This window comes from Carcharodon carcharias, chromosome 6, assembly GCF_017639515.1.
Source record: "Carcharodon carcharias isolate sCarCar2 chromosome 6, sCarCar2.pri, whole genome shotgun sequence".
In the NCBI taxonomy this organism is placed as follows: Eukaryota; Metazoa; Chordata; class Chondrichthyes; order Lamniformes; family Lamnidae; genus Carcharodon; species Carcharodon carcharias.
This window is the reverse complement of record NC_054472.1, coordinates 189,589,665-189,614,324: the sequence shown is the minus strand read 5'-3', so window position 1 is coordinate 189,614,324 and position 24,660 is coordinate 189,589,665. Positions and strand designations below refer to the sequence as shown.

The 24,660-nt window shown below is 43.6% G+C and overlaps 1 protein-coding gene across 1 annotated transcript in view; it reads left to right on the top strand.

Annotated features, from left to right (window-relative positions):
- LOC121279009 (laminin subunit alpha-3-like) overlaps window positions 1-24,660 on the top strand; it is a 509,546-nt gene that overhangs the window by 444,978 nt on the left and 39,908 nt on the right. Inside the window, exons 55-64 of the mRNA XM_041189741.1 lie at window positions 1,152-1,268; window positions 2,390-2,572; window positions 3,851-3,990; window positions 4,648-4,845; window positions 4,945-5,081; window positions 7,731-7,896; window positions 10,655-10,788; window positions 11,545-11,701; window positions 15,448-15,567; window positions 23,154-23,293. Of these exons, the coding sequence (XP_041045675.1) occupies window positions 1,152-1,268; window positions 2,390-2,572; window positions 3,851-3,990; window positions 4,648-4,845; window positions 4,945-5,081; window positions 7,731-7,896; window positions 10,655-10,788; window positions 11,545-11,701; window positions 15,448-15,567; window positions 23,154-23,293 (1,492 nt within the window). The remainder of the gene's footprint in view (window positions 1-1,151; window positions 1,269-2,389; window positions 2,573-3,850; window positions 3,991-4,647; window positions 4,846-4,944; window positions 5,082-7,730; window positions 7,897-10,654; window positions 10,789-11,544; window positions 11,702-15,447; window positions 15,568-23,153; window positions 23,294-24,660) is intronic.

Genomic DNA, 24,660 nt, shown 5'->3' with positions numbered 1-24,660 from the left:
TGGTGGTGGGGCTGTGGGTGACATTTAATTGGATGGGAGGCTGCCAGATGGGGAGATTGTCATCTTCTCGCATCTGCCCCAGTTACATCCAGGGCAGGTTCGTCGACGGTGAATGTCAATTAGGGCCTCATCCCACTGCTGCTGGTATTCAACCAGCGCCAGGCAGGGCAGTCACCATGTGGAAAGCTCGAAAGGCAGGCCGTGACATGTTTTCTTTTAGGCAGCTGCAGGGGGGTGGGGGGGGGGGGTGGTGCGGGGGTTAGTGGGGATGTGGGTATTTGTGGCATGGGGGTGTGTGGTGTTCCCTCATCCAAATGCACTTAGTGCCTAATTGAGGAAACTGGCATCAAGAAGGAGGAGGCCCCACAGAAAGCCACACCCCCTTGCCTTCGCTGCTGAGCCCCCCTCTTCCATGACTCCCACCTCGTGATCCCATCCTGCCCTCTCTCACTTGTGGCCAGGGAACCCTCGCTGATCCTGGGTCTCTGGTGGGTGTGTTGCTCAGAGCTGCCACCGCTTACAATGGTGCCACCTGCAACAGACAGCTGCTGGCCTCTGATTGGCCGGCAGCTCTTGGGGGAACGGATTTCCACTCCTGGGGTCCTTGATCCCAGGGAAGGCCCACCGCTAGTCACCTAAGTGCCTGACTAACATTTAATATGGTGGGCCTCCCCCAAAGGAGGCAAGCTGGGGCTCTTGGTGGTTCTGCAGCCCATTGTAAGATGTGCCTGCATGCCATTGTAATGTAAGGGTGCTTGGAAGAGCAAGGGTTAATGTGGAACAGGAGAAAAACACCACCCGTGGTATAATGTATAGAGTTACATGGTAATAGACTGACAGAACACTCTGGAACCAGCCTGCATGGAGGCAGCAGCCCCATGCATGACAGTAACCTGAGATCTGCAAATAGTTGAAGTTCAACAATAAAGGGTTCATGCTTAAATATACAAGTCTCAAGATCTCATCATTGAGACATCGAAAGAACCCATCTTACAACACAGCCGGCAGGCAAGGCCTCCTTCGCCTGGATTAAATACCACCCCAGACTCTCTTTCTGTTATTTGTGTGTTAGCAACATCTCCCAATCAAATAATATTTGAAAATCATTCAACCTTGTTTCTGTCCATGAATTTAACTCTGTCGTTTTTCAGTTGTTCTTCCGAAGCTTAAAGATGCAAAATCTCGCCTCAACAGTGCAATACGTAAGAAAAATCAATCACTGCTGGATCTTCCATCACTTCGGAACAAAGTTAAACAAATAAATCGAGGTACGGGTTCACGTGTCATGTGTTAGCTGGTTCAGGTAATCGGGCTGGATTTTTAGGTCAAACGGGCGGCACGAACAGCCGGTCCGGAATCTGCCGGGGAATGGATTGCCGACTGTGAATTCACGCTGACTGGCCAGTTAGCGGCTCAGCGCCACTGGGAGCGGGAGGAGGGCGAGTGCTGAAGTCAGCGCAGGCAAGCGCTGACAGAAAGCTCCCTGAAGGCAGGGAGCTGCCTCGGGGAGCTGAAGACCTGAACAACCTAAAATAAAGGTCACAGAAACCAGAAAAAAAGTGTCCGAACTTCATAATCAGTCACCTGAAAATGTAGGTCATGAAAATGTTGTCTACAGAAATTTATTTTTATTTTAAATCTTTACGGAAACCTCATCCCACCCATGGATGAGGCTTCATATAAAATGCAAAGGCCGCCTGGCCGATTTGCCTGCGAGCCAACTGTTACATTGGACGGGCAACAAAAATTCTCTGTTAATTGGGATGTTAATGGGCTTAATTGCCCTTTTAATTGCCAGCGGGCATGCTTCTGAGTTTAGCGCTCGCCTGCCATCCGAAGTATCACGTGAATGCACAATGATGTTGGGACCCTCGCCATTATGCGATATTTGACGCTCTAGCAGGTCGGGCAGCGCCCACCTGCTCAGCGAAAAGTTCTGCCCATAGGTACAGGAGAGGCCATTCAGCCCCCCAAGCCTCATCTTCCATTCAATAACAGCATGGTTAATCTATACCTTAGCTCCATTTACCTGCCTTGGTTCTGAGACCCTGAATACACATACCCAACACACATTCATCAGTTGCAGCTTTTTTTTTTCATTTTAAATTGACCCTCAGCCTCAGCAGCCTTTTGGAGGGAGAGAGTTCCAGGTTTCTGCCACTCCCCGTGAGAACAACCCCTGAAAAGCCTAGCTCTAATTTTAATGTTATTGCCCCTTGCTCTGAGCTCTTAATCACCAGAGGAAATCATTTCTCTGTATTACCCTGTCAGATCCTGTATTCATTTTTAACACCCCAATAAGATCACACTTAACCTTTGACACTCAAGGGACGTCTTGACATTATATCCTGTTGTTACTGAAATAAACATTTTCAATATCCTCTTTCAGATGATGTTGGTGAGACTTTAGACCGAGCAAAAGATGCAGCTGATGAAGCAACTAAAATCGCTACAAGAGTGATGGATAAATTGCAGCCGATAATTAACGATGTAGGAAACATCAACAAGACATCAGGGAATCTTACAAACACTACTGCTATTAACATAGCATTAAGGGAAGCAGAAAACTCAGGCAAGTAAAATGGTACCTATTGGTGATTAATGTAAAACACTATCACCCAACCACCTGCAGTGATAAAATTGAAATAACTTGCTGTTTTACCCAGTTCGAGCATACACGTGACTCCAGTCCCAAACCGATGTGGTAAACTCTCTAAATTAACCGAAAAAGTCACTCAGTTGTATTAAACTGATTTTTAAAAAAACACTACATGGACTGTAACTGTTCAAAATAAAGCTTTGAGATGGGAAATAAATGTCAGCCTCGCCTCAAATGTCCATTCATTCTAATATAGGCTGGATTAATATATCATGTCTCTCTTAGAGAGAGTGCAGGGTAAATTTTCTAGAGTGGTACCAAGAATGAGGAGATTTAGTTAATGTGGAGGGACTAGAGAAATTGGGATTGTTCTCCTTTGAGCAATTAAACAGATATTTAATAGAAGCATTCAAAATTATAAGAAGTTTTGGTAAGAGTAAAATAGAGAGACTATTTACATTTACAGAAAGGTGAGCTAACAGAGGACAGAGATAGGAACATAGGAAATAACAGCAGGAACAGAGGGTACGACCCAACAAACCTTTTCCACCATTCAATATGATCGTGGTTGATCTTGTCTCAACTGCATGTTCCTGCCTGCTCAACATATCCCTTGATTCCCTGAGAGATCAAAAATCTATTGATCTCAGACTTACATATGTTCAATGACTGAACATCCAGAGCCCTCTTGGGTAGAGAATTCCAAAGATTCACAAATGAAAACATTCCTCCTCACCTCAGTCCTAAATGATCAGCCCCTGTACTGAGACTGTGCCCCGGTGTTCTAGATTCCCCAGCCAAGGGAAACAATTTCTCAGTCTCTCCCCTGTCAAGCCCCTTCAGAATCTTATATGTTTCAGTTAGATCATATCTCATTCTCCTAAACTTCAGAGAGTATAGAGCTAATTTACTAAGCCTCTCATCATAGGACAACCCTCTGATCCCAGGAACTAATCCAGTAGAAATCTAGTTGGTTCAAAGTAATTAGTGAAAGAGCCAGGGGTGAGTTGAGGAGTAAGTTCTTAGCGCAGTGAATTGTTATGATCTGTAATTTACTGCCTGAAAGGGCGGTGGAAGCAGATTCTAACTCTCAAAGGGAATTGAATAAATATGTGAAGTGGAGGGAATTTTCAGGGCTATGGGGAAAGAGCAGACAGAAGTGCGATAATTTATGCTGTGTGATTCTGAACACACTTGGCTAACAAACATTTGTGGTAACCATTGAAATTTGATATTTATTCTCTTTCACAGTAAAAAATTTGACTAATACCCTGCCAGGCCTTGTGAAGAAGCTAAAGGATTTAAGCCAAATACAACCTGTCAATAACATCTCCAAAAATATAGGTCGTATCAGGGAGCTTATTGATCAGGCCAGAGAAGCTGCTAATAAGGTTTGTGTTATTAAATTGATTAAACTCTAGGTTTTTGGATATTTATTTGAATTTTCCCACATATTTATTATAAGCTGATGCTTTCTGCATTATAATACGTGAAGTTAACAGCAATAAAGCTACATCGGAACAGGAGGAGGCCATTCAGTGCCACAAGTCTATCCTGCCATTCAGTTAGATCAAGGCTGATTTGGATCCTAATTCGATTTACACTCATTGGTTCTTTCACCCTGCCCTCTCAGATGGCATTAAGAAAATAAATCCCACGACTCTATGTTGAAGAAGAGGACGGGAGTTCTCCCCTGTGTCCTAGGTCAATATTTACCCTTCAGTCAGAAAGAAAATGCCCTCTGAACAAAGGACTGTTTGGGATGGGCAATAAATGCTAGCCTAGCCAGCCTCATCCACATCCCATGAACGAATTTTTAAAAAAAAATCAAAATCACTGAAAAAAAAGACACATGATCTTGTCAATATTATATTTTTTTTTTGGGACCTTGCTGTGTGAAAATTGGCAGCCACATTTCTGACTGTACTATTTTGGCCATGAAGCATTTTGGACATCCTGAAGTTGTGAAAGGTGCTATAGAAATGTAATGTTCTCTCTTCCATTGAGTAAGTTTCTAAGACTTTTCCCTTTCCCCTCTGTGGTTGTAGATAAATGTGGCAATGAAATTCAACGGTAATTCTGGTGTTGAAGTACGTCTTCCTGGCAATCTAGATGGTTTAAAAGCTTACACATCTCTACTGTTACACCTCAAACGACCGGATAACCTACCAGCCCGAGGAGGCGGTAGGAGGCGTAAGCAACAAGATTCCAAAAACATGTTTGTTTTGTACCTAGGCAACAGGGATGTAAGTATTCTTCTCTTGGACATCAGGAAGGTTACAAGGAGAAAAATTATTAAGTATGTCATCTAACATTTTGTACAAATGATTTTTCTTTGTTACCAGACTTCCAAGGATTACATGGGCATGGCATTAGAGAATGAGAAACTGGTTACTGTCTATAAACTAGGAAACGAAGAAATGAAAATAGTCTCTGAGAAAACAGTCCACAATAAAAACTTTGACCATATCAAATTCGAGAGGTAATTCATGGACTTGACTTTTCAATTTTTTGTGAAGTTCCTGTTTGTTGTAAATCTATTATTTGTTATACACACTTTGTGAAAATACCAGTAAAGAGCTATATATTTGTGAAAATACCAGTAAAGAGCTATATATTTATACTCCATCCCCCTTGCCCAAATGACATAAAATCATAAGAAATAGGAGCAGGAGTGGGCCATTTGGCCCCTTGAGCCTGCTCCGACATTCAATAAGATCATGGCTGACCTGATTGAGCTTTTAACTCCATTTTCCTGCTTGCCCCCATCCATAACTCTTGACTCCCTTGTGGATCAAAAATTTGTCAAACTCAGCCTTGGCTATATTCAATGACCCAGACTCAACTGCTCTCTGGAGGAGAGAATTCCAAAGAATCCTCAGGGGAGGCAGTGGCATATTGGTAATGTCACTGGACTAGTGTTCCAGAGACCCAGACACCACAGCAGATGTTGGAATTTGAATTCAATAAATATCTGGAATTTAAAGTCGAACGATGACCATTAAACAATTATCATTAAAAATAATGTCCTTTAGGGAAGGAAATCTGCCACCCTCGCCTGCTCTGGCCAACATGTGACTCCAGACCCACAGCAATGCCCTCTGAACAAGGGCAATTAGGGATGGACAATAAATGCTGGCCTAGCCAGAGATGCCCACATCCCATGAACGAATATTAAAAAAAAATTATCGACCCTCTGAGGGGAAAGATTCCTCCTCATCTCTGAATTAAATGAGAGACTCCATATTTTGAAACTGTGGCCTGAATTTTACGCTCCACTGCCAGCGGGTTTTAGGCAGGAGGTGCCTGAAATTGAAGGAATGGTATTTCCTCTGGGTTCCATGCAGCAATTTTACGCCAGGGCGGGCGAGTCCCCAGATGGGAAGACTGCCCTTTCCCCAAATAAGACCCCTAAGTCAATTATTGGCTACTCAAGGACTGTTTCCCACCCAGCCTCAATTTTTAGGCTGGCGGGAGGATTGACCTTGCGTAGGGGAAGCCTGAAAATCAATGGACTTAGATCTTGGGCAGGAAGGGGTGGTTGGGGGAGTGGTGTTGCCTCCATCAGAAGCTCTCTTCTGAAGTCATGCCCCCCCCCCCCCCCCCACAAGGTCCAGTGGCCCTGGACAACCTCCCCAACCCCCATCCCCTGGCATCTTCCCCAAGACCCCGATTGCTTCCACTGTGCACCCCCACCCCCACCAGGCCTTCCCTACCCTTCCCACCCTGAGGCCATTTAAACATACTTTCACCCCCGGTGCCCAGATTTAATCTCATGTGTCCTACGAGTATACAAAATAGGAACAGAAGTAGGCCATTTGACAACTCAAGCCTATTCCGTCATTTAATAAGATCATAATAAACCTTTACTCTGAGGTCATTAATTAATCCTGTTGCATTCACAATATGAAGTCTAATGTAACCTGCTTTCTAATTGGTTCCAGAATGTGTGCTCTAAGAAACTATGTCGAAAGCATTCTATGAACTCCTCATCCAGGCGGCTACTACCAATCTGATTTTTCCAGTTCATATGTAGATTAAAATTACCCATGATTATTGCCAGCCCTTTATCACAAGCACCGAATATTCCTACCTGCATACTTTGTCCTACATTGTGGTTACTGTTAGGGGGCCTGTAGACCAGTCCCACTAGTGGCTTCTTTCCCCTACTATTCCTTCTCTCCACCCAAACCAATTCTACATCCTGATCTCCTGAACTAAGGTCATCTCTAACTATTGCACTAGTGCCATCTTTGATTGACAGTGCTACCCCTCCACCTTTAGCTATCTTTCTATTCTTCCTGAATGTCATGTACCTCTCAATATTCAGGACCCAATCCCTGTCATCCTGCAGCCACGTCTCCTTAATAGCTATTAGATCATATTTATTTACTTCAATGTGCGCTATCAATTCATTTACTTTATGAATGCTATGCACATTTGGATACAGAGTCTTTAGTTTTGTCTTTTTGTCCTCATGCACTTTGTCTTCTCTCCACTGCAGCTCCCATCTCTGCAGGGACTGGAGAGCTGCTGGGTACTGCCTTGGGGATGGGTGGTTGGTGCCCCTGGTGGGCACAGGGGACACCACTCCCACCCACCAAAGAAGGTGCCTGCCCCCTTCTTTCCTAACAGCAGCCCACACTGTCAAAGCCATTGGGCTGTTCACCATTCCTCCAACATCCCAAGCAGATGTAAAATTGAGGCGGAGGTGGATTGAAGCCCTTAAGTGGCAGTTCATTGTCCTCTTAGTGGCCTCCAAATAGGCCCAAGGGTGAGCAGGCTGCTTGACGCCTTACCTGCTCCCCAGTAATATTGGGTCAGGGTTGAGGTGAGCGGGAAGGCAGTAGACTGGCCGCCCGCTTTATTTCATGTGCCCCTACCTTCAAATACGCCGACAGGTGGGGGTGGTGTAAAATGCACCCCATTAATTTCAACTTTATATTTGGCTCCTGAAGCACCATGATACATATATTTTGATGGCACACTCTGACATATGTTTGGGTAGCTCTGGTTCCCACAACCCTAATAACATCCAGTGCAAAGATGTCACCTGTGTAGCTGAGTCCACAGGAAATTTGTAAATTCCTCATATGAAGTCCTGTGTTTTATGGAAACTCCTCTGTTCCAGGATCCTGCAGTACGGCATCTTAAACTACAGTCTAGTAAGTCCTAAAATTGGAAAACTTGTGGAGAGCGCAACATACAACAAAACCGGAACTGGTGATGACATGCTACTTAACCTTGACCCAAAGAATACAGTCTTCTATGTTGGAGGATTTCCCTCCACTTTTACGGTAAAACCACCTACCATGCTATCTCTATTCAAGGATTATTTCTTGTCACTATATCACGGCAATCCAGACATTGTCTGAGTCTGTATTTATAGGACTTAGCAACTGATGTAGTTGAGTTCAGCTTCGATGACACCTTTTATGCCCAAGTAGATTACGTTGCCATGGTATCTCCTCCAGGCCCAGCTCTTGGTAACATTTTCATTGCTCTTCACGAGAAACATGTTTTCGATGGAAAGACCCCTAAATGTCTACCCCTTGCATATTTTCGATATGTAGATGATACATTTGCTATATTTGAATCTGTAGCTGTATGTAAGAATTTCCTTACACACCTGAAGATGGGCTCCATCTGCACTCAAACTCACTTTTAAAATGGAGCAGTCTAACAATCACCTTTTCCTTGACATGCGATTTGAGAAATCTGCTAATGGGCTCTTTACTACTGTCTACCATAAGCCTATCTTCACTGGTCAATATACACATTGGGATTCATACAATTCCATGTGCTACAGGATTGGCTTTATCAGCAATCTTGTAAATAGCACCCGAGCCATTTGCAATAGGTCCTCACCCTCAACAGCTTCTTTGAGGGGGAGAGGGCCAGATTTCCATTACCCTTTGTGTGAAGAAGTGCTTCCTGCCGTCACCCCTAAATGGCCTAGGTCTAATTTTAGTATTGTGCTGCCTTGTTCTGGACTTCCTTAATCTGTTTCTTCTGGTGAGGAAGTCTTGCTACAATTGTACAGGGCTTTGGTGAGACCACACCTGGGATACTGTGTGCAGTTTTGGTCGCCATATTTATGGAAGGATTTACTTGCAGTGGAGGCAGTACAGTGAAGATTCACCAGATTGGTCCCTGGGATGAGGGGGGGTTGTCCTATGATGGGAGGCTGAGTAAATTGAGCCTATATTCTCTGGAGTTTAAAAGAATGAGAGGTGTTCTCATTGAAACATACAAGATTCTGAAGGAGCTTGACAGGGAGGTTGTTTCCGCTGGCTGGGGAATCTAGACTGGGGTGGGGGGTGTACAGTTTCAGTATAATGGGTCGATCATGTAGGACTGAGATGAGGAGAAATTTCTTCACTCAAAGTGTTGTGAGTCTTTGGAATTCCCTACCCCAGTGGGTTGTGGATGCTCCATCGTTGGCCATGTTTAATGCCGGGAAATGCAGATATCTAGTCTTAGGAACTCGAAGGATCTGTGAAGCAGGCAGGAAAGTGGAGTTGAAGCTTAAGATCAGCCATGGTCATGTTGAATTACGAAGCAGGCTTGACGGATTGTATGCTTTACTCCTACTTGTATCTCTTGTTATCCTCTGTTTTTATCTCTATACATCCTATCAAATTCTTTAATCATTTACACCTCAATTGAGATCACTGCTTAATCTCTTATGCTCAGGGCTGTATCTTCCGGTTGGCGAACAGGGGCGGGGCACACTCACCGACACGTAAAATGATGCGGGGTGATGTTGGGCGTGCATCCCAACGTCACCCCGTGTCATTCAGACCTTCAATTCGGCGGGCAGGCACCCGAGTCAACTGCGCGCCTGCCGACCTGTCAACAGCCTTTTAAGGCTATTAACAAAGTAGTTGAAGTCGTTAATGGACCTGCCCATCCAATCTTAAGGTTGGCGGGCAGGCCAGGAGCCCTGGCAGGCTTCTGAAAAAGCATGAAACCTCATCCACGAGCGGGATGAGGTTTCATGAGGATTTAAAGGTCTCTCAATATTTTAAAATAAAAGTTATGGATGTGTCCCAACTCATGTGACAGTGTCACATGAGAGGACATGGCAGGGAAATTTTTTTCTCAGCTTTATTTGAAGTTTAAAATGTCAGCCGATTTCCCTGAGGCAGCACTTTGCCTCAGGGAGACCTGTGTGCTCTTCCATGCGCATGCGCGAAAGAGAGCGCTCCCGGCTGAGGGAATCTCCCAGCCCCGCCCGCACGGGGAACACATAGCGCTTCCTGGTGGACATCACGTTGGGCGGGCCTAATTGGCCCGCCTACATAAAATGGTGGCACGCCCCCAATCGAGGATGCCGATTGGAAGCCTGTCCGCCCGCGCCCTTTCCCGCGCTTCCTCCCCAACGAGGGGGAGAATGTTCCCTAAGAGAATACAAGTCTAGTCTATGCATCAGTCTTCATAACTTAATCATTTCGGTAATCCCCAGTTTCATTCTGGTGAATCTCTCTGCACTCACTCCATGGCCAATATATCCTTCTTGTAGTACCCAGAACTGAATACAACTCTCCAGGTACAGCTTAATCAAATCTTTATACAGCTGTAGCAAAATTTTCACTCTTTTGTATTGCAGTCCCCTGAAACTTGGCCAGCATTTCCATTAAGATTTTCAATTTTTTTAATTGATTCCATACTTTCAATACAGACTCATATTCTGCTTAATTTAAGAAAATGATTATACAAATTGAATCTGTTGCACTTTGTTTATAGTAAGCAGTTTTAGTTCCCAGTGACGTTTATAGTAAAGTTTAAAAGATTTTCAGTATGTCTTTCCACTAATGTTAGTGCGAGAGGGTGGGAGGAGGCTCATGTGGAGCATAAACGCTGACCAATTTTGCTGATTGGCGTGCAAATTTGATGTAATGAAGCAATCAGCAGCACCAGCATTAACAGGTAATCATTGATGCAAAGTCACATAAAGTAACTGCACTCATAAACATTGAGCTTCTAAGAATTTTATATGACCATTTAACTTGATATACAAGATTGTTTTAATTGTAAGCCTTTTTTATCCAGCCTCCAGTTACCTTAAATTATCCAAAATATGAGGGTTGCATTGAGCTCGGTGTCTTGAATGAGAAACTGATCAGTTTATACAACTTTGAAAGAATATTGAACATCAATACCACAAAAGACAGACCATGTGAAAGGTATGGAGCAACTACCACTGTATGGTTTATCCTTGGAGAACATTTTTAAGAAATGATTTCATGTAAAATGTTGAACTTTTTTTAAAGTCTTACATTTATATAGCACCTTTCACAGCCTCAGGACATTCCAGAGCACTTTGAGGTGTTGTCACTGCTGTAATATAGAAAACGCGATTGCCAATTTTCACACAATCTCCCACAAACAGCAATGAAATAAATGATCAGATAATCTGCTTTTAGCGAAGTTGGTTAAGGGATAAATATTGCACTTGCATACCAGGAAGAACTCCCCTGTTCTTCTTCAGTATAGTGCCACATGATCTTTTCCTTTCCATTGAGAAAGCAGACAGGCCTCTGTTTAATGTCTCATCTGAAAGATGGAACCTTCAACAGTGCAGCACTCCATCAGTCCTGGTGGTGGGGGTGTCAGCGTAGATTATGTGACCAGGTCTCTGGAGTGGGACCTGAATCCTGATTCAGAGGAAAGAGTACTGGGCTACTAAAGATTCTTGCCAGCATTTGGAGAGGCCCTCTCACACTGCCTAACACAGGCCAGTTAAATTGGCAAGGGACATAAATCTGGAATCCAATCTAGAGGGGTAGGTCATTGCTTCAATTTTAATTCTCTGCATGCTCCATGGGTGTAGGGAATTTAGATCAGGTCTTCAGGATTTTGATACAATAACCATAATTTCAACACTGTAATGATTACAGATTAATCTGATCTCAAACTATCTACATTTCTTTATTTTACAGATATAAGCCAACTAAGGAACCAGGAAGGGATGGTTTCTATTTTGATGGAACTGGATATGCAGTAATTAAATTGTCCGGTCCTTTACACACAGTAACAATTGAACAAACCATTCTAACTTCAAGCAAAAATGCAGTCCTGTTATATTTGGAGAAAAAGGTAAAATTTTATGTCTTATCTACAATGTCAACATAGTACTAACATCCCTCAGTACCACCAATTATTTGGCCCTCTGGGTGCTGGTACACCGAGAAGTGCATTAGGTCTATCATGTCCAATTTCTGTCCATGATACACCATGGTAGCATTGTGATTATATGCCAATCCCCTTGCTGATACTTAGAACACTGCAACACACCATTCCCCAGTGTTTTTTTTATTATTCATTCATGGGATGTGGGCATTACTGGCTAGGCCAGCATTTATTGCGCATCCCTAACTACCCTTATTCAGAGGGCATTTAAGAGTCAATCACATTGCTGTGGGCCTGGAGTCACAATTAGGCCAGACCAGGTAAGGACAGCAGATTTCCTTCCCTAAAGGACATTAGTGAACCAGATGGGTTTTTATAACAATCGACAATGGTTTTGTGGCCATCATTAATTCCAGATTTTTATTAAATTCACATTTCACTATCTGTTGAGATGGGATTTGAACCTGTTTTCCTTGTACAATACACCCAAGTCTCTTTGAACATCAACACTTACAAGTTTCACACCCTTTAATAAACATTCTGCTTTTCTGTTCTTACGACCAAAACGAATAACTTCACACTTCCCTACACTCTACTCCATTTTCCATCTTGTTACCCATTAACTTAACCTGTCTATATCTCTTTACAGTCTCTTCGTGTCCTCCCCACAGCTTATCTTTCCACCTAGCTTGGTATCATAAGCAAACTTAGATACTCTCTGTCTCTTCATCTAAGTCATTAATATAGATTGTAAATAGCTGAGGCTCAAACACTGATCCTTGCGGTACTCCACAATTCACTGCCTGCAAGTATGAAAAAGCTTTGCTTATGCCTTCCCTCTGCTTTCTATCTGTTAACTAATCCTTTTAAAAATCCAGGTGTACTACATCTACTGGTTCCCCTTTATCTACCCTACTAGTTAAATCCTCAAAAATTCTAATAAATTTGTCAAACAGGATTTCCCTTTTTATTAGAACCATGTTGGCTTGTTCTAATCATACTATGCCTTTCTAAGTGCCTTGTTAAGACTTCCTTAATAATAGATTTTAGCATTTTCCCAACAACTGATGTTTGGCTAACTGATCTGTAATTCAATCTTTTCCCTCTCCCTCCTTGCTTAAAAAGCAGAGTAATATTTGCCAATTTACAATCTAATGAGACCGTTCCCAAAACTAAGGAATTTTGGAAAATTGTAGCTAGCACATCCTCTATCTCTACACCTATCTCTTTTTAGCCCCTAAGGTGTAGGCTATCAGATTTTGAGGATTTGTCAGGTTTTAGTCCCTTAAGTTTCTCCATTACTTAATCTATGCTGATAGTAATTTCCCTAATTTCCTCACTCCTTTTAGCCCCTAGGTTATCGTCCATTTCTGATATGGAACTTGTGTCTTCTACTGTGAAGACAGACACAAAATATTGTTCAATGCCTCAGCTGTTTCCTCATTCCCCATGATAATTTCTCCTGTCTGTGTTTCTAAGGGACGGTTGTGGAGAGCACAGAGTTGACTGGAGGTAGATTCAGCAGTAGTTCTTTATTTAATACAAGTGTGCACACATGGGAAATGCTTTTTCAGAATGCTCTAAAAGGCAATTCAAAGTTATACAGTTTCTGTCAGAAATACCATCTTTTGGCGTAACTGATCATCAATTCACAATTTTCTTATCTTGTATGTCTAATTGTTACATCCTTAGTTACAAATGAGTTTGCAATATAAACATGTAATGACCTGTTCACCACCTCTGCAGTTCCTGAGGAATTTGTGAAATAATCACAAAATGACCTGACCTTTAGCACAAACGATATTCATAGTTCAGTCCAAAACATCAACCTTGCTTATCTATCCTGATATTTTGCTGCTGTGCCTAGTCATTTGCATATCTTGACCCTGAGGTCAGGCTTTCAGTTTATTACAGTATAACTTATAGACCATTCATCACATTGTTTTAGCCTGATCCAAAGGTCACATTCCTTAGCTTATCATGGTCTGATCCATAGGCTAGTCATCAGCTTCTGGGCCTGGCCAAAAGGTCATATGCATTCTATTTTTTTTCCTAAACTGCAAAATCTATATCCACAACTTGGCCAAGCCTGGGCACATCCTAACATGCCTCTTCAGGACCAACATTTGCTTTAGCTACTCTCTTCCTTTTTATATACTTCTAAAAGCTCTTATAAACTGTTTTCATATTTCTGGCTAGTTTACTCTCATTCTGTTTTTTCCCTTTTTCAACTTTTTGGTGGCCCTTTGCTGGTTTCTAAAACACTCCCAATTCTCAATTCCCAATTTTCAATGGAATTTATTTTGGTTGAACATTTTGAATTACGCCTCGTGCAAATTCATTCTTTGCTGCAAGCATGTACTTCCTTAGCTGGCAGCAGGCTGCAACAATATTGGTTGGATTCGTTTATCAACAGTCCTAATTGTGTAGTATCAAAGGCACTGGGAGAAGTTATTTACTAGCCTAGAAATTAACAGCTGTGTAGTTCCTGCTTTATGGCTGCTAACTGCCTGACTAGGCCCCCAACAGGCATGTGCACATTTCCGGCACATCCAATCCACTATACTGGAAAAAGAAAATAATCAACCATAAAGCGGCCACATTGAAACCAATGTTAGATGCTTTGTCTATAAAGCAAGTGGGCCTAATATCAATTTGAGGCCAAAAACCAGGGGCAGGCTTCAGGACCCCACCATCAAGCTCAAATGGGGGTCAGAAACCCTCATTCTATCAAGAAAAGTCACTCAGCTGTGATTTTCCCCAAATTGGCTAGTTAGAGGCCAGACGCGAGCTCACTATGACAGGCAGGCTCTCGTGGCTGGAGGGCTAATATTACACCCTTTAGGTTGGAAACAGCATCAGAGTTCCCTTATTGGTCAGTGAGGGAGAGGGTAGCCCAAAATGGAGGCTTCCTTCCTCCAACCTTTTGAAATTGAAATTGAAAATGAAAAATGGCCTTTGCAGCCAGGTCATCATTGTGGGGGTAGGGATACTCCTCCACAGAGTGGCCTGCAGCTGCAGCTGAACCCAGGCAGGCAGGGGTCCTGGAGGTCGGCTAGAAAATTGAAAATGAAACTACTGAATTTCTGTAAAATCCCATCTGGTTCACTAATATCCTTCAGAGAATGAAAACTGCTGTCCTTACCTGGTCTGGCCTATATGCAAAGCCAGACCCACAGCAATGTGGTTGATTCTTAACTGGCCTCTGAAATGGCCTAGCAAACAGTTCAGTTGTACTGTAGAAGGCAGATCATGCCACCTTCTCAAGGGCTATCAGGGATGAGCAGTAAATGCTGACCTTGCCAACCTTGCCCTCATCCTGTAAAATAATTAAAAGAGCTTGAACCCATCCAAAATTTGCAGCTCATCTTCCAGCTACATTGGCTCCAAAGCCTTGATTTTTAAATTCTCATCCTTTCAAAATGCATCATGGCCTTGCCATTCCTGTAACCTTCTTCAGTGCTCTGAGATCTCTCTGCTCCTCCAATGTTAGCCTTTACACATTCACTATTGGCAGCCATGCCTTAGCTGCCAGGGCCCTAAGCTCTGGAATTCCCTCACTAAATCTCTCCACCTCGCTCTCCTCCTTTATGACCCTCCTTAAAACCTACCTCTTTGAGCAAGGTTTTGGTCACTTGTCCTAATATCTCCTTAATTGTTCAGGGTCAAACTTAAAAGTTGTGGTTTATAACCAGGTTTATTGTTTGATTTAGAATTCTAGCTGTGCTTTAACCATTGAGGATGGAAAATTGGTACTCAGATATTATCTCAAATCCAACGCACCCAAGATTATGGTTTCAGAAAACACACTAGACACCAGCAAGGAGAATGTGGTAATTATTTTTTTTATTATTGTTTACATTAAGAACAAATGTTTGATACCTTATAAATAACAGAGTGAATAATAACTCTCTAGTTTGTGGATGCGGTATCTTATTTGCTGAGTTACTTTCAATTTAAATAAATAAAAATGAATAATTGCTGGTTAGAAATATATAAAAATATTTCTCTATGACATTCCTTGTAAAATATAGAGTCGTAAGTCAGAATTTTTAGCTTGGCGGGTGGGCGCACCTCCCACCTGACCGAGCGTGAAATGACAGTCACATGACAGTTTGGCTGGCGGCCAGGCACTGGAGCTGGCAGCGCACCCACCGATGATTCAAAGGCCCATTAAGTTATCGATTGTGCTTAATTTCCCATTGCCTAAGCGGCCTTTGCATTTTCCTGGAAACCTCATCCATGGATGGGTTTTCCAAAAGCAAATGAACAAATGAAGCCTTTAATTTTGCACACACGCGCATGTGCAAAGTTTGTGGTAGGCCTGCTCGCCACCGCACCCCCCCCCCACCCCCCCCAGCCCGCTGCCTACACAGGCAGCGCTGAGCTCTGCCGCTCGCGTATCATGCTGGACGGGCATTAATTGGCCTGCCAGCATGAAATCGCGAAGTGCTGTCAATCACGGGCAGCGGTTGGCTTCCTGACTGCCCCCACCAATCCCACCCATTGTGACCGTGCTGGCCATCTAGCACCTATCTATTCTAATCCCACTTTCCAGCACTGGGCCCATAGCCCTGTATGCTATGGCATTTCAAGTGCTCATCTAAATACTTCTTAAATGTTGTGAGGGTTCCTGCCTCTACCACCCCCTCAGGCAGTGTTTTCCAAATTCCAACTACCCTCTGGCTGAAAAAAGTTTTCCTCAAATCCCCTCTAAACCTCCTGACCCTTACTTTAAATCTATGCCCCCTGTATATTGACACCAACGCTAAGGGGAAAAGTTTCTTCCTATGTACCCTATCTATGCCCCTCATAATTTTGTAAACCTTTATCAAGTCCCCCTCAGCCTTCCCTGCTCTAAGGAAAACAACCCTAGTTTATGCAGTCTCTCTTCATAGCTGAAACGTTCCAGCCCAAGCAACATCCTGGCGAATCTCCTCTGCACCCTCTCCAGTGCAACCACATAGCGTGGTGACCAGAACTGCACACAGTACTCCAGCTGTGACCTAACTAGCATTTTATACAGCTTCAATATAACCTCCCTGCTCTTATATTCTATGCCTTGGCTAATAAAGGCAAGTATCCCATATGCCTTCTTAACCATCTTATCTACCTGTGCTGCTGCCTTCAGGGATCTAAGGACATGTACACCAAGGTCCCTCTGATCCTCTGTACTTCCTAAGGTCCTACCATTCATTGTGTATTCCCTTGCTGTGTTAGTCCTCCCAAAATGCATCACCTCACACTTCTCAGGATTAAATTCCATTTGCCACTGCTCTGCCCATCTTACCAGCCCATCTATAACATCTGGTAATCTAAGAGTTTCCTCCTCACTATTTATGACACCACCAATTTTCATGTCATCTGCAAACTTACTGATCATATCTCCTATGTTCATGTTTAAATCATTAATGTACACTACAAACTGCATGGGTCCCAACACCAATCCCTGAGATAATCCACTTATCACAGGCTTCCAATTGCAAAAACAATCTTCGACTGTTGCCCTCTGCCTCCTGCCACTAAGAAAATTTTGGATCCAATTTGTCCTGGACCCCATGGGCTCTTACTTACTTGACCATTCTCCCATGTGGGACCTTGTCAAAAGCCTTGCTGAAGTCCATGTAGACTACATGCCCTCATCTACATAACTAGACACCTCCTTGAAAAATTCAGTCAAATTTGTAAGACATGATCTCCCCCTGACAAAGCCATGCTGACTATCCCTGATTAATCCCTGCCTCTCCAAGTGTGGATTAATCCTGCCCTCAGAATTTTTTCCAATAGTTCCACTGTCACTGATGTTAGACTCACTGGCCTGTGATTACCTGGTTTATCCCTACCACCCTTCTTGAATAATGGTACCACATGTGCTGTCCTCCAGTCCTCTGGCACCTCTCCTGTGGCCAGAGAGAATTTGAAAATTAGTGTCAGAGCCCCTACAATCTCCTCCCTTGCCTCACACAGCAACCTGGGATACATCTCATCTGGGTCTGGGGATTTATCTACTTTTAAGCCCACTAAAACCGCTCATACCTCCTCCCTTTCAATGTTAATTTGTTCAACTATATCACAGTCCCTTTCCCTGATTTCTACATCTACATCGTCCTTCTCCATAGTGAACACAGATGAAAAGTAATCATCAAAACCTCACCTACGTCCTCTAGCTCCAAGCACAGATGGCCACTTTGGTCCCTAATGGGCCCTACTCTTTCCCTGGTTATCCTCTTGTTCTTAATATATTTATAAAATGCCGTGGGATTTTCCTTTATCTTGCCCGCTAGTGTTTTCTCATGCTCTTCGCTGTCCTAATTAGTTTTTTAAGTACCCCTCTACACTTTCTACAGTCCTCTAGGATTTCCGCTGTTTTCAGCCCCCTGTATCTGCCATAAGCCTCCTTTTTTCCTTACCCAATCCTCTATATCTCTTGACATCCAGGGTTACCTGGGTTGGTTGATCCTACCCTTCATCTTTAAGGGAACATGTTGGCCCTGAACTTTCACTATTTCCTTTTTGAATGACTCCCACTGGTCTGATGTAGACTTTCCTACAAGTAGTTACTCCCAGTCCATTTTGGCCAGATCCTGTCTCATCAAACTGAAATTGGCCTTCCACCAATTCAGGACCTTTATTTCCAGTCCATCTTTGTCCTTTTCCATAACTACCTTAAATTTACTACTATATCTACTAATATACTTTGAGAGGCTTGATTTCTAGGCTCCTTTGGGGCCAGGAGTAAAGGCGGGAGGACAAGTGAGTGCTAAAAACAGTGAAGTCAGCTAGTGTGCTGGATTTCCAGATCCATCTGGAACCCGGTTCAATTTTTGGATGTTGGATGACAGGTCAGTGGGGTACCTGCCTACACACAGCGGATAGCCGCTCCAGGTAGTTAATAGCCACTTAAGGCCAATTATAAGATGCCAGACTGTGGGGAGGTGGTGTGGAGGGTGGGAGGTAGGGGGGATGGGTGGCAGCATTCCAGGCAGGTCCTACCTGCCTGCCTGGGCCCAGCAGCAGCTGCCGGCTGCCCTCTAGAGGGCCCTCCATCTTCCACCTCCAGTGGCCTGGATGCAGAAGTTTAAAAAGTTGGAGTCAGAGTGCCTCCATTTTGAAATGCCTTTTCTCTTACTTACCACTCTTATAATCTGCTGCTCCTTTCAAGCTGGAAGTCTTCTGATTGGCCCACCAGCTTCAAGATCTCACCTGCAGTTCTTAATTGGATGGAAACTTGCCTTCTGGCCATTAATTGGCAGCTCCAGGGAAAATCACAATGAGTGACTGTTCTCCACACAGTGTGGGTTACTGACCCACATTTCAGCCTGATGGTGGGCTTCAGAAGCCCACAGGGAAAATCCTGCCCATGGACTCTTTCTTGTCTTTGTCTGTACATGTTATATATAGCACATTGAGCCTGACTGGTCAATGTTGTTTTTATGTTTCAAACCAACCTCCCCCCACCCCTCTTCACCTTGCTCCCTCAATATCTCCTTCTGTTGCTTTCTCCCTCATTTATGTATCGAGCTTTCCCTCAGTACTGGAACCATCTTCACTATGTCTCCCGATTAAACCCCTTCATGATATTAAAGACCTCTCCCAGGTCCCCTCTTTATTTTCTCTTTTCCAGAGAAAAGCATCTTGGCCCGTTCAATCTTTCGTGATGGTTATATCAGTTCTGGTACCATCCTTCTAAATTTTTGTCCTCCTTTCTTGAGCACTTCTATATCCACGTAAAGACTAGAAATGCACACTGGCAGCAAATGGTGAGAAATAGAGGAGTGGTTGGCTACCATTGCATCGTAAGAAAACAACAACTTACAAAATATTGCTAAATATTTACAGCATGGAATCAGGCCATTCGGTCTCCATTCTCATCATCTCATCCTACCAGAAAGAAAGATTTGGTTTTATAGGCCTTTTGCCACCACTGGGCATCTCAAAACACTTTACAGCCAATGAAGTAATTTTGAATTGTACTGTAAGGTTCAGGTTCAGGACTCACGTTACCCAAAAAGGGGGGGATGAGCTCACAAGTGATTTTCAAGTGGTTTATTAACAAGCAACAGTTTAAAAACGATGCATAAGTTAAATAGATAGGAAAAGCATACCACCCATGACAGATGAGAATGGCTTACGACTCCTGGAGGACGAAAGGATGGATGGTGCATAATGAGCATTGATACTTGAAGCTTCAGGCAGCAGCTTCTGTGGCTCTCTAGCCAAAGTGTTATGAAACTCTTCACCCAGTCTTCCTCGCTCTTCCCCAGTCTTCCCCCATTTGAAGAAGGCAGCTGCCCGATGAGGGCTGCCCCCTTTCCTTCTGAGCACCCATTAATATGCTTTATTTCCAGGGATTGGTTGTTTAACCTGCGTCAATCAACCGTCCAAGTTCTTCTGGCCAATGACCAGGGGTCAAGGGCGAAATTTTATGGACCCTCCCATTGGTGGGATCTTCTGGTCCCACCGAAGTCCATGGGCTTTTGAACAGCTTGTCGCGTTTTCCGGCCCCGCCCCTGCCACAGCGGAGCCTTAAAATTCTGCCCCAGGTGTCACCTCGCACCTGTCCAATTGGCTCGAGGTTGGCCTCCAGCTTGTCTCGTGCTGGGTACCATCATTAACTCCTGCCAGACACTTGCCTTAAGAGAATACAAGACACCATCCTACCAACTCAGGAATGTCAGCATGGAAACCTGTATCAGGAGACTATGATATGAGATGCTTGATAGCACCATTCTCCATTGCTATTTTCTTCATTTTATTTCAGCCCCTGACTGCCAGGGACTGCTCGAGTGTTTTTCCTGAGAGAGAAAAGCCTTCTACCAGATAGCCTCACACTTACTTAGACTTAGTCCCGCATGTGACAAGAACTAAGGACAACAAGACCCAGCCACCGGCCCTTCGTAATCTCTTTTTCTCAGCCCAGGTGGCGTTCCCACTCTTGAGGCTCCTCTTTAAATGTACGTCACTAGGTCTTATTCCACCTGTTTTCTTTTCATTAGTCGAACAGATGGGTTTTCACAAGTTGATGAAAGCTTCATGATCATCAATTTCAGATTTTTTTAATTATTGGGTTTAAATTCCACTGGCTGCCATTGGTAGGACTTGAACCTGTGTCTTCAGAGGATTAGCTTGAGTCTCTAGATTGCTAGTCCAGTGACAGTACCCCAACACCATCATTTCCGCCCCTGGCGGTGTCCATTCTACTGCCATTCTGGCAGGGCCAGGAGGCAAAATACATGTCCTGCCAGCCTCAGTTGTCTCCCTGTCATGATGTCTTGCAGATGCCTCTGACCAGTCTTCTGTAGCACTTCTTCATTGGTGATGCTGTCTGTCCATGTGATGCCGAGGATCTTACAGGCAGCACTGGTGGCCATACTTGACACCTTTGTTATTCTCTTCCATGTCTCGTTGGCATAGATTGCAGTTGGTACTACTAAGGACAGCAGAGTTGCAGCTTCATGGCCGTGTTGATGGGGATGGATGCCCAGACTGTGTGGAGCCATTGGAAGACCGATGCTGCTTTGCCAATTCTTGTATGTTGATCCCTACATCACCCTCCCTGGAGACTTTGCTCCCTGGGTAGGGGGAGTGATCAATGTTCTCTATTTTCTGTTGCCCGATGCTGATGGAAGGGCCTTGTTGCCCTCCTGTCATCATTGTCCTGGTCTTCTCACAGCTGATGCATTGACCAACCTTGGGGCCGTTAAGTTAAAGACTGGTGGTCATGTCTTGGAGCTCACGTACGATATCTTGGCCAGCAAGGCGATGATCTCTGCGAATCCAGGTCTGCCAACCAGTGGTGTTGCCACAGCATGCCAAAGCACCCACCTTCCCTATGATGAACTCAGTACCGATAGGAAAAGGAATGGGGAGAGAGTGCAGCCTTGCCATACTCCTGCAATGATATTGAAAGAGTCTGTGGTGCCCGTGCTGGTCTTGATGCAGCAGCTGGAGTGGTGGTATAAGGCTTTGAAGATGTTAATATACTGCTCCGGGATACATTCTGTCTTGCAATGCCCCAGAATGACCAGATAGATGCTGTCGCAAGCTTCTTGAAATCAATGAAGTTGGACTGTCTCCAATGCCTTCACAGTCTTCCTAAAGTGCAGCACCCAGAACTGCAAGACTCCAGCTGGGGCTGAACCAGCATATTGTACATGTTCAATATTATCTCCAGCAAGACCACCCAGGAGACCATCACCCACCCCCACACACAAACCGCGCCCCCCACCACCCCCCGCACCACCCCCCCCCCACCCCCTCACCCCCAACTCCACCCCAATCGCTCTTCTTTTAAAGAGCAGACATGAAATCTTACAGCTGAAAGGGCAGACGTTGGTTTAATGTTGCATTCAAAACACTATACCTCTGACAGTACAGCCCTCCCTCAGTACTGGAGTGGAGTGGTGGATTATTTGTGACTCAAGTCCTTGGGTGGAACTTAAACCTGGAATCTTTTGACTTGGGGGGAGAGAATGCTACCAGCTGAGCCAAAGCTGACAATATCAGCATATCTTCCTATTCTTTTCTCCTTCATATGCTAATCTAACTTTCATTAAATGCATCTATGCTTTTCACCTCAACTACTCCATTGGTAAAATTTCCACATTCCGACCACTTTCCGCTAAAGACATTCCTCCTGAATTCTTAAGTGATTACTTTATGTTTATGGCCCCTACTTCTGGTCTCACTCATAAGCATCTTCTCCAGATCTACCCATCTTCTCCACATCTACCCTATCAAGCTCCTTCATAATTTGAAAGATCTCTGTTAAATCACTTCCCTTTACTGGAGAAATGAACCTCATCCTGCTTAATCTTTTATGATAGTTATACCTCTCAGCTCTGGCATTAACCTCTTAACTGTTTGTCCTTTCATCAGTGCTTTTATGACCTTTTCGTAATATGAAGACCAGACCCTTGTGCAGTGTTCTCATCAAGTTTCTATATAATTTTAACGTAACTTCTCTGCTTTTAAGTATTAGTGGTATTTAATGCATTATATTCCTGCAGATGAACAGCTTGCTTCAGTACTAGGTTCACACTTTGTGAGGTGCTGAATGGTATTTTCATGAAACTCTGCTTCCTGACAATATTTCAAAAGTGGTTTTGAATTAACTCAGTCTAAAAATATTTTTCAGAGAAAAAAAGCTATTGCTGAAGACTCAAAGGCTGGAGTTTTCCAGCACTGTGGTGGGTTCCCGCATGGCAGGGCCAGTAAACCATTGAAATCTCCATTCGCATCAGCGAGACCACCAACATGAGAGGCTGGCAAATTCCAGCCAAAGTTTTCAGATGTACCTTTAGCTGAAGAGAAGCTAACAATTTCTAGCTCTCAACCCTTATCTAGCAATTAATTAGTTTTATCATATTTGAAATCGTATTCAGACTTACAATTTTTTTCAACTTCCACTTAATTTAAGATCAAGCTCCTAATGCTCAAACTCAAGCGTGTGGTTGTATTTGTCAATGCTGAGAAATATTTGGATGTCGAGGATGCTTTCAATGAGTTGAATTTCCCTGATTACTACCTTGGAGGAATACCATCACATCTTCAGGAAGGGTATGTTGATGTGCTTTTCTTTTTTTTTCTGAAAAGGAAGCTGGATGCAAGATATAATTGCCTTTTTAACAAATGTTTCTCTGTACAAGTTTTTTTAGAGCAAGAGTAGTTTCAACTTATTGTGAGATATAAATATGAAATATGAAAATAAAAATCAGGCCTCTCAATTTCCATGGAGGTCTCCCTATTTTTGTAGCTACAATTTCAGCAGGAGGTCGGTGGAGACACATTATGCCAAGGGAACTGAAATGAAGACTGACGTAGGGGAAGTCAGTGGCAGAGTGGCATTGTCACTGGACTAGTAATCCAGCAGCTAGTGGAATCATTGGTTGTCGTAAAGACCCATCTGGTTCGCTAATGTCCTTTAAGGAAAGAAATCGCCGTCCTTACCTGGTCTGGCCTATGTGTGACTCCAGTGTGGTTGACTCTTAGCTGCCTTCTGAAATGGCCTAGCAAGCTACTCAGTTCAAGGGCAATTAGGGATGAGCAATAAATGCTGGCCTTGCCCCTGACACCCACATCTTAAGAATAAATTAATTAAAATGAACAAATTCTCCTGCAATTCTTCCTAACTGTTCATGCCATTTCACCTGGCAGCTCTGCCGATCTCCCCTTGCTGAGCAGTGCAAGATGACAACATCAACAACTTGCATTTTATAGCACATTTAAGATAGTAAAATGCTCCATTAAGATGCTACATAGGAGTGTTATCCAACAGGATTTAATACCAAGCTACATGAGATACTAGGACAAGTGACTGGATTCTTGATCAAACAGGTACATGAATTATAGAGTAATTATAATGGGGGACTTTACTTGAATGTAGACTGGAATTGTTTACGGGATGAGACACTCCAGTTATGAGGAAAGATTGGAGAAGTTAGAACTGTTTTCCTCGGAGAGGAGAAGGCTGAGGGGATACTTGATAGAAGTTTTCAAAATCATGAGGGGTCTGGACAGACTAAATAGGGAGAAACTCTTGCTGCTCGTAAACAGATCGAGAACCAGAGGGCACGGTTTTAAAGTTTTTTCCTAAAGAAGCAAATGTGAGGTGAGAAAAAGGTTTGGAATGCACTGCCAGGAAGTGTGGTGGAGGCAGGTTCAATTGAGGCACTGAAGAGGGAATTGTTAGATTATTTAAATAGAAACAATGTGCAGGGTTACAGGGAAAAGGTAGGAGATTGGCACTGGGTTAAAATGCTCAGAGAGCCAGACACAATGGGCTGAATGGCCTCCTTCTACAACTTAATTCTGAGATTCTGGGATAGTAATCATCTAAAAAGAAGAGATGGGCAAGAGTTTCTACAGCATGTTCAAGAGAATTTTCCAGATTAGTATGTTTCCAGTCCAACAAGGAAAATTTGGCA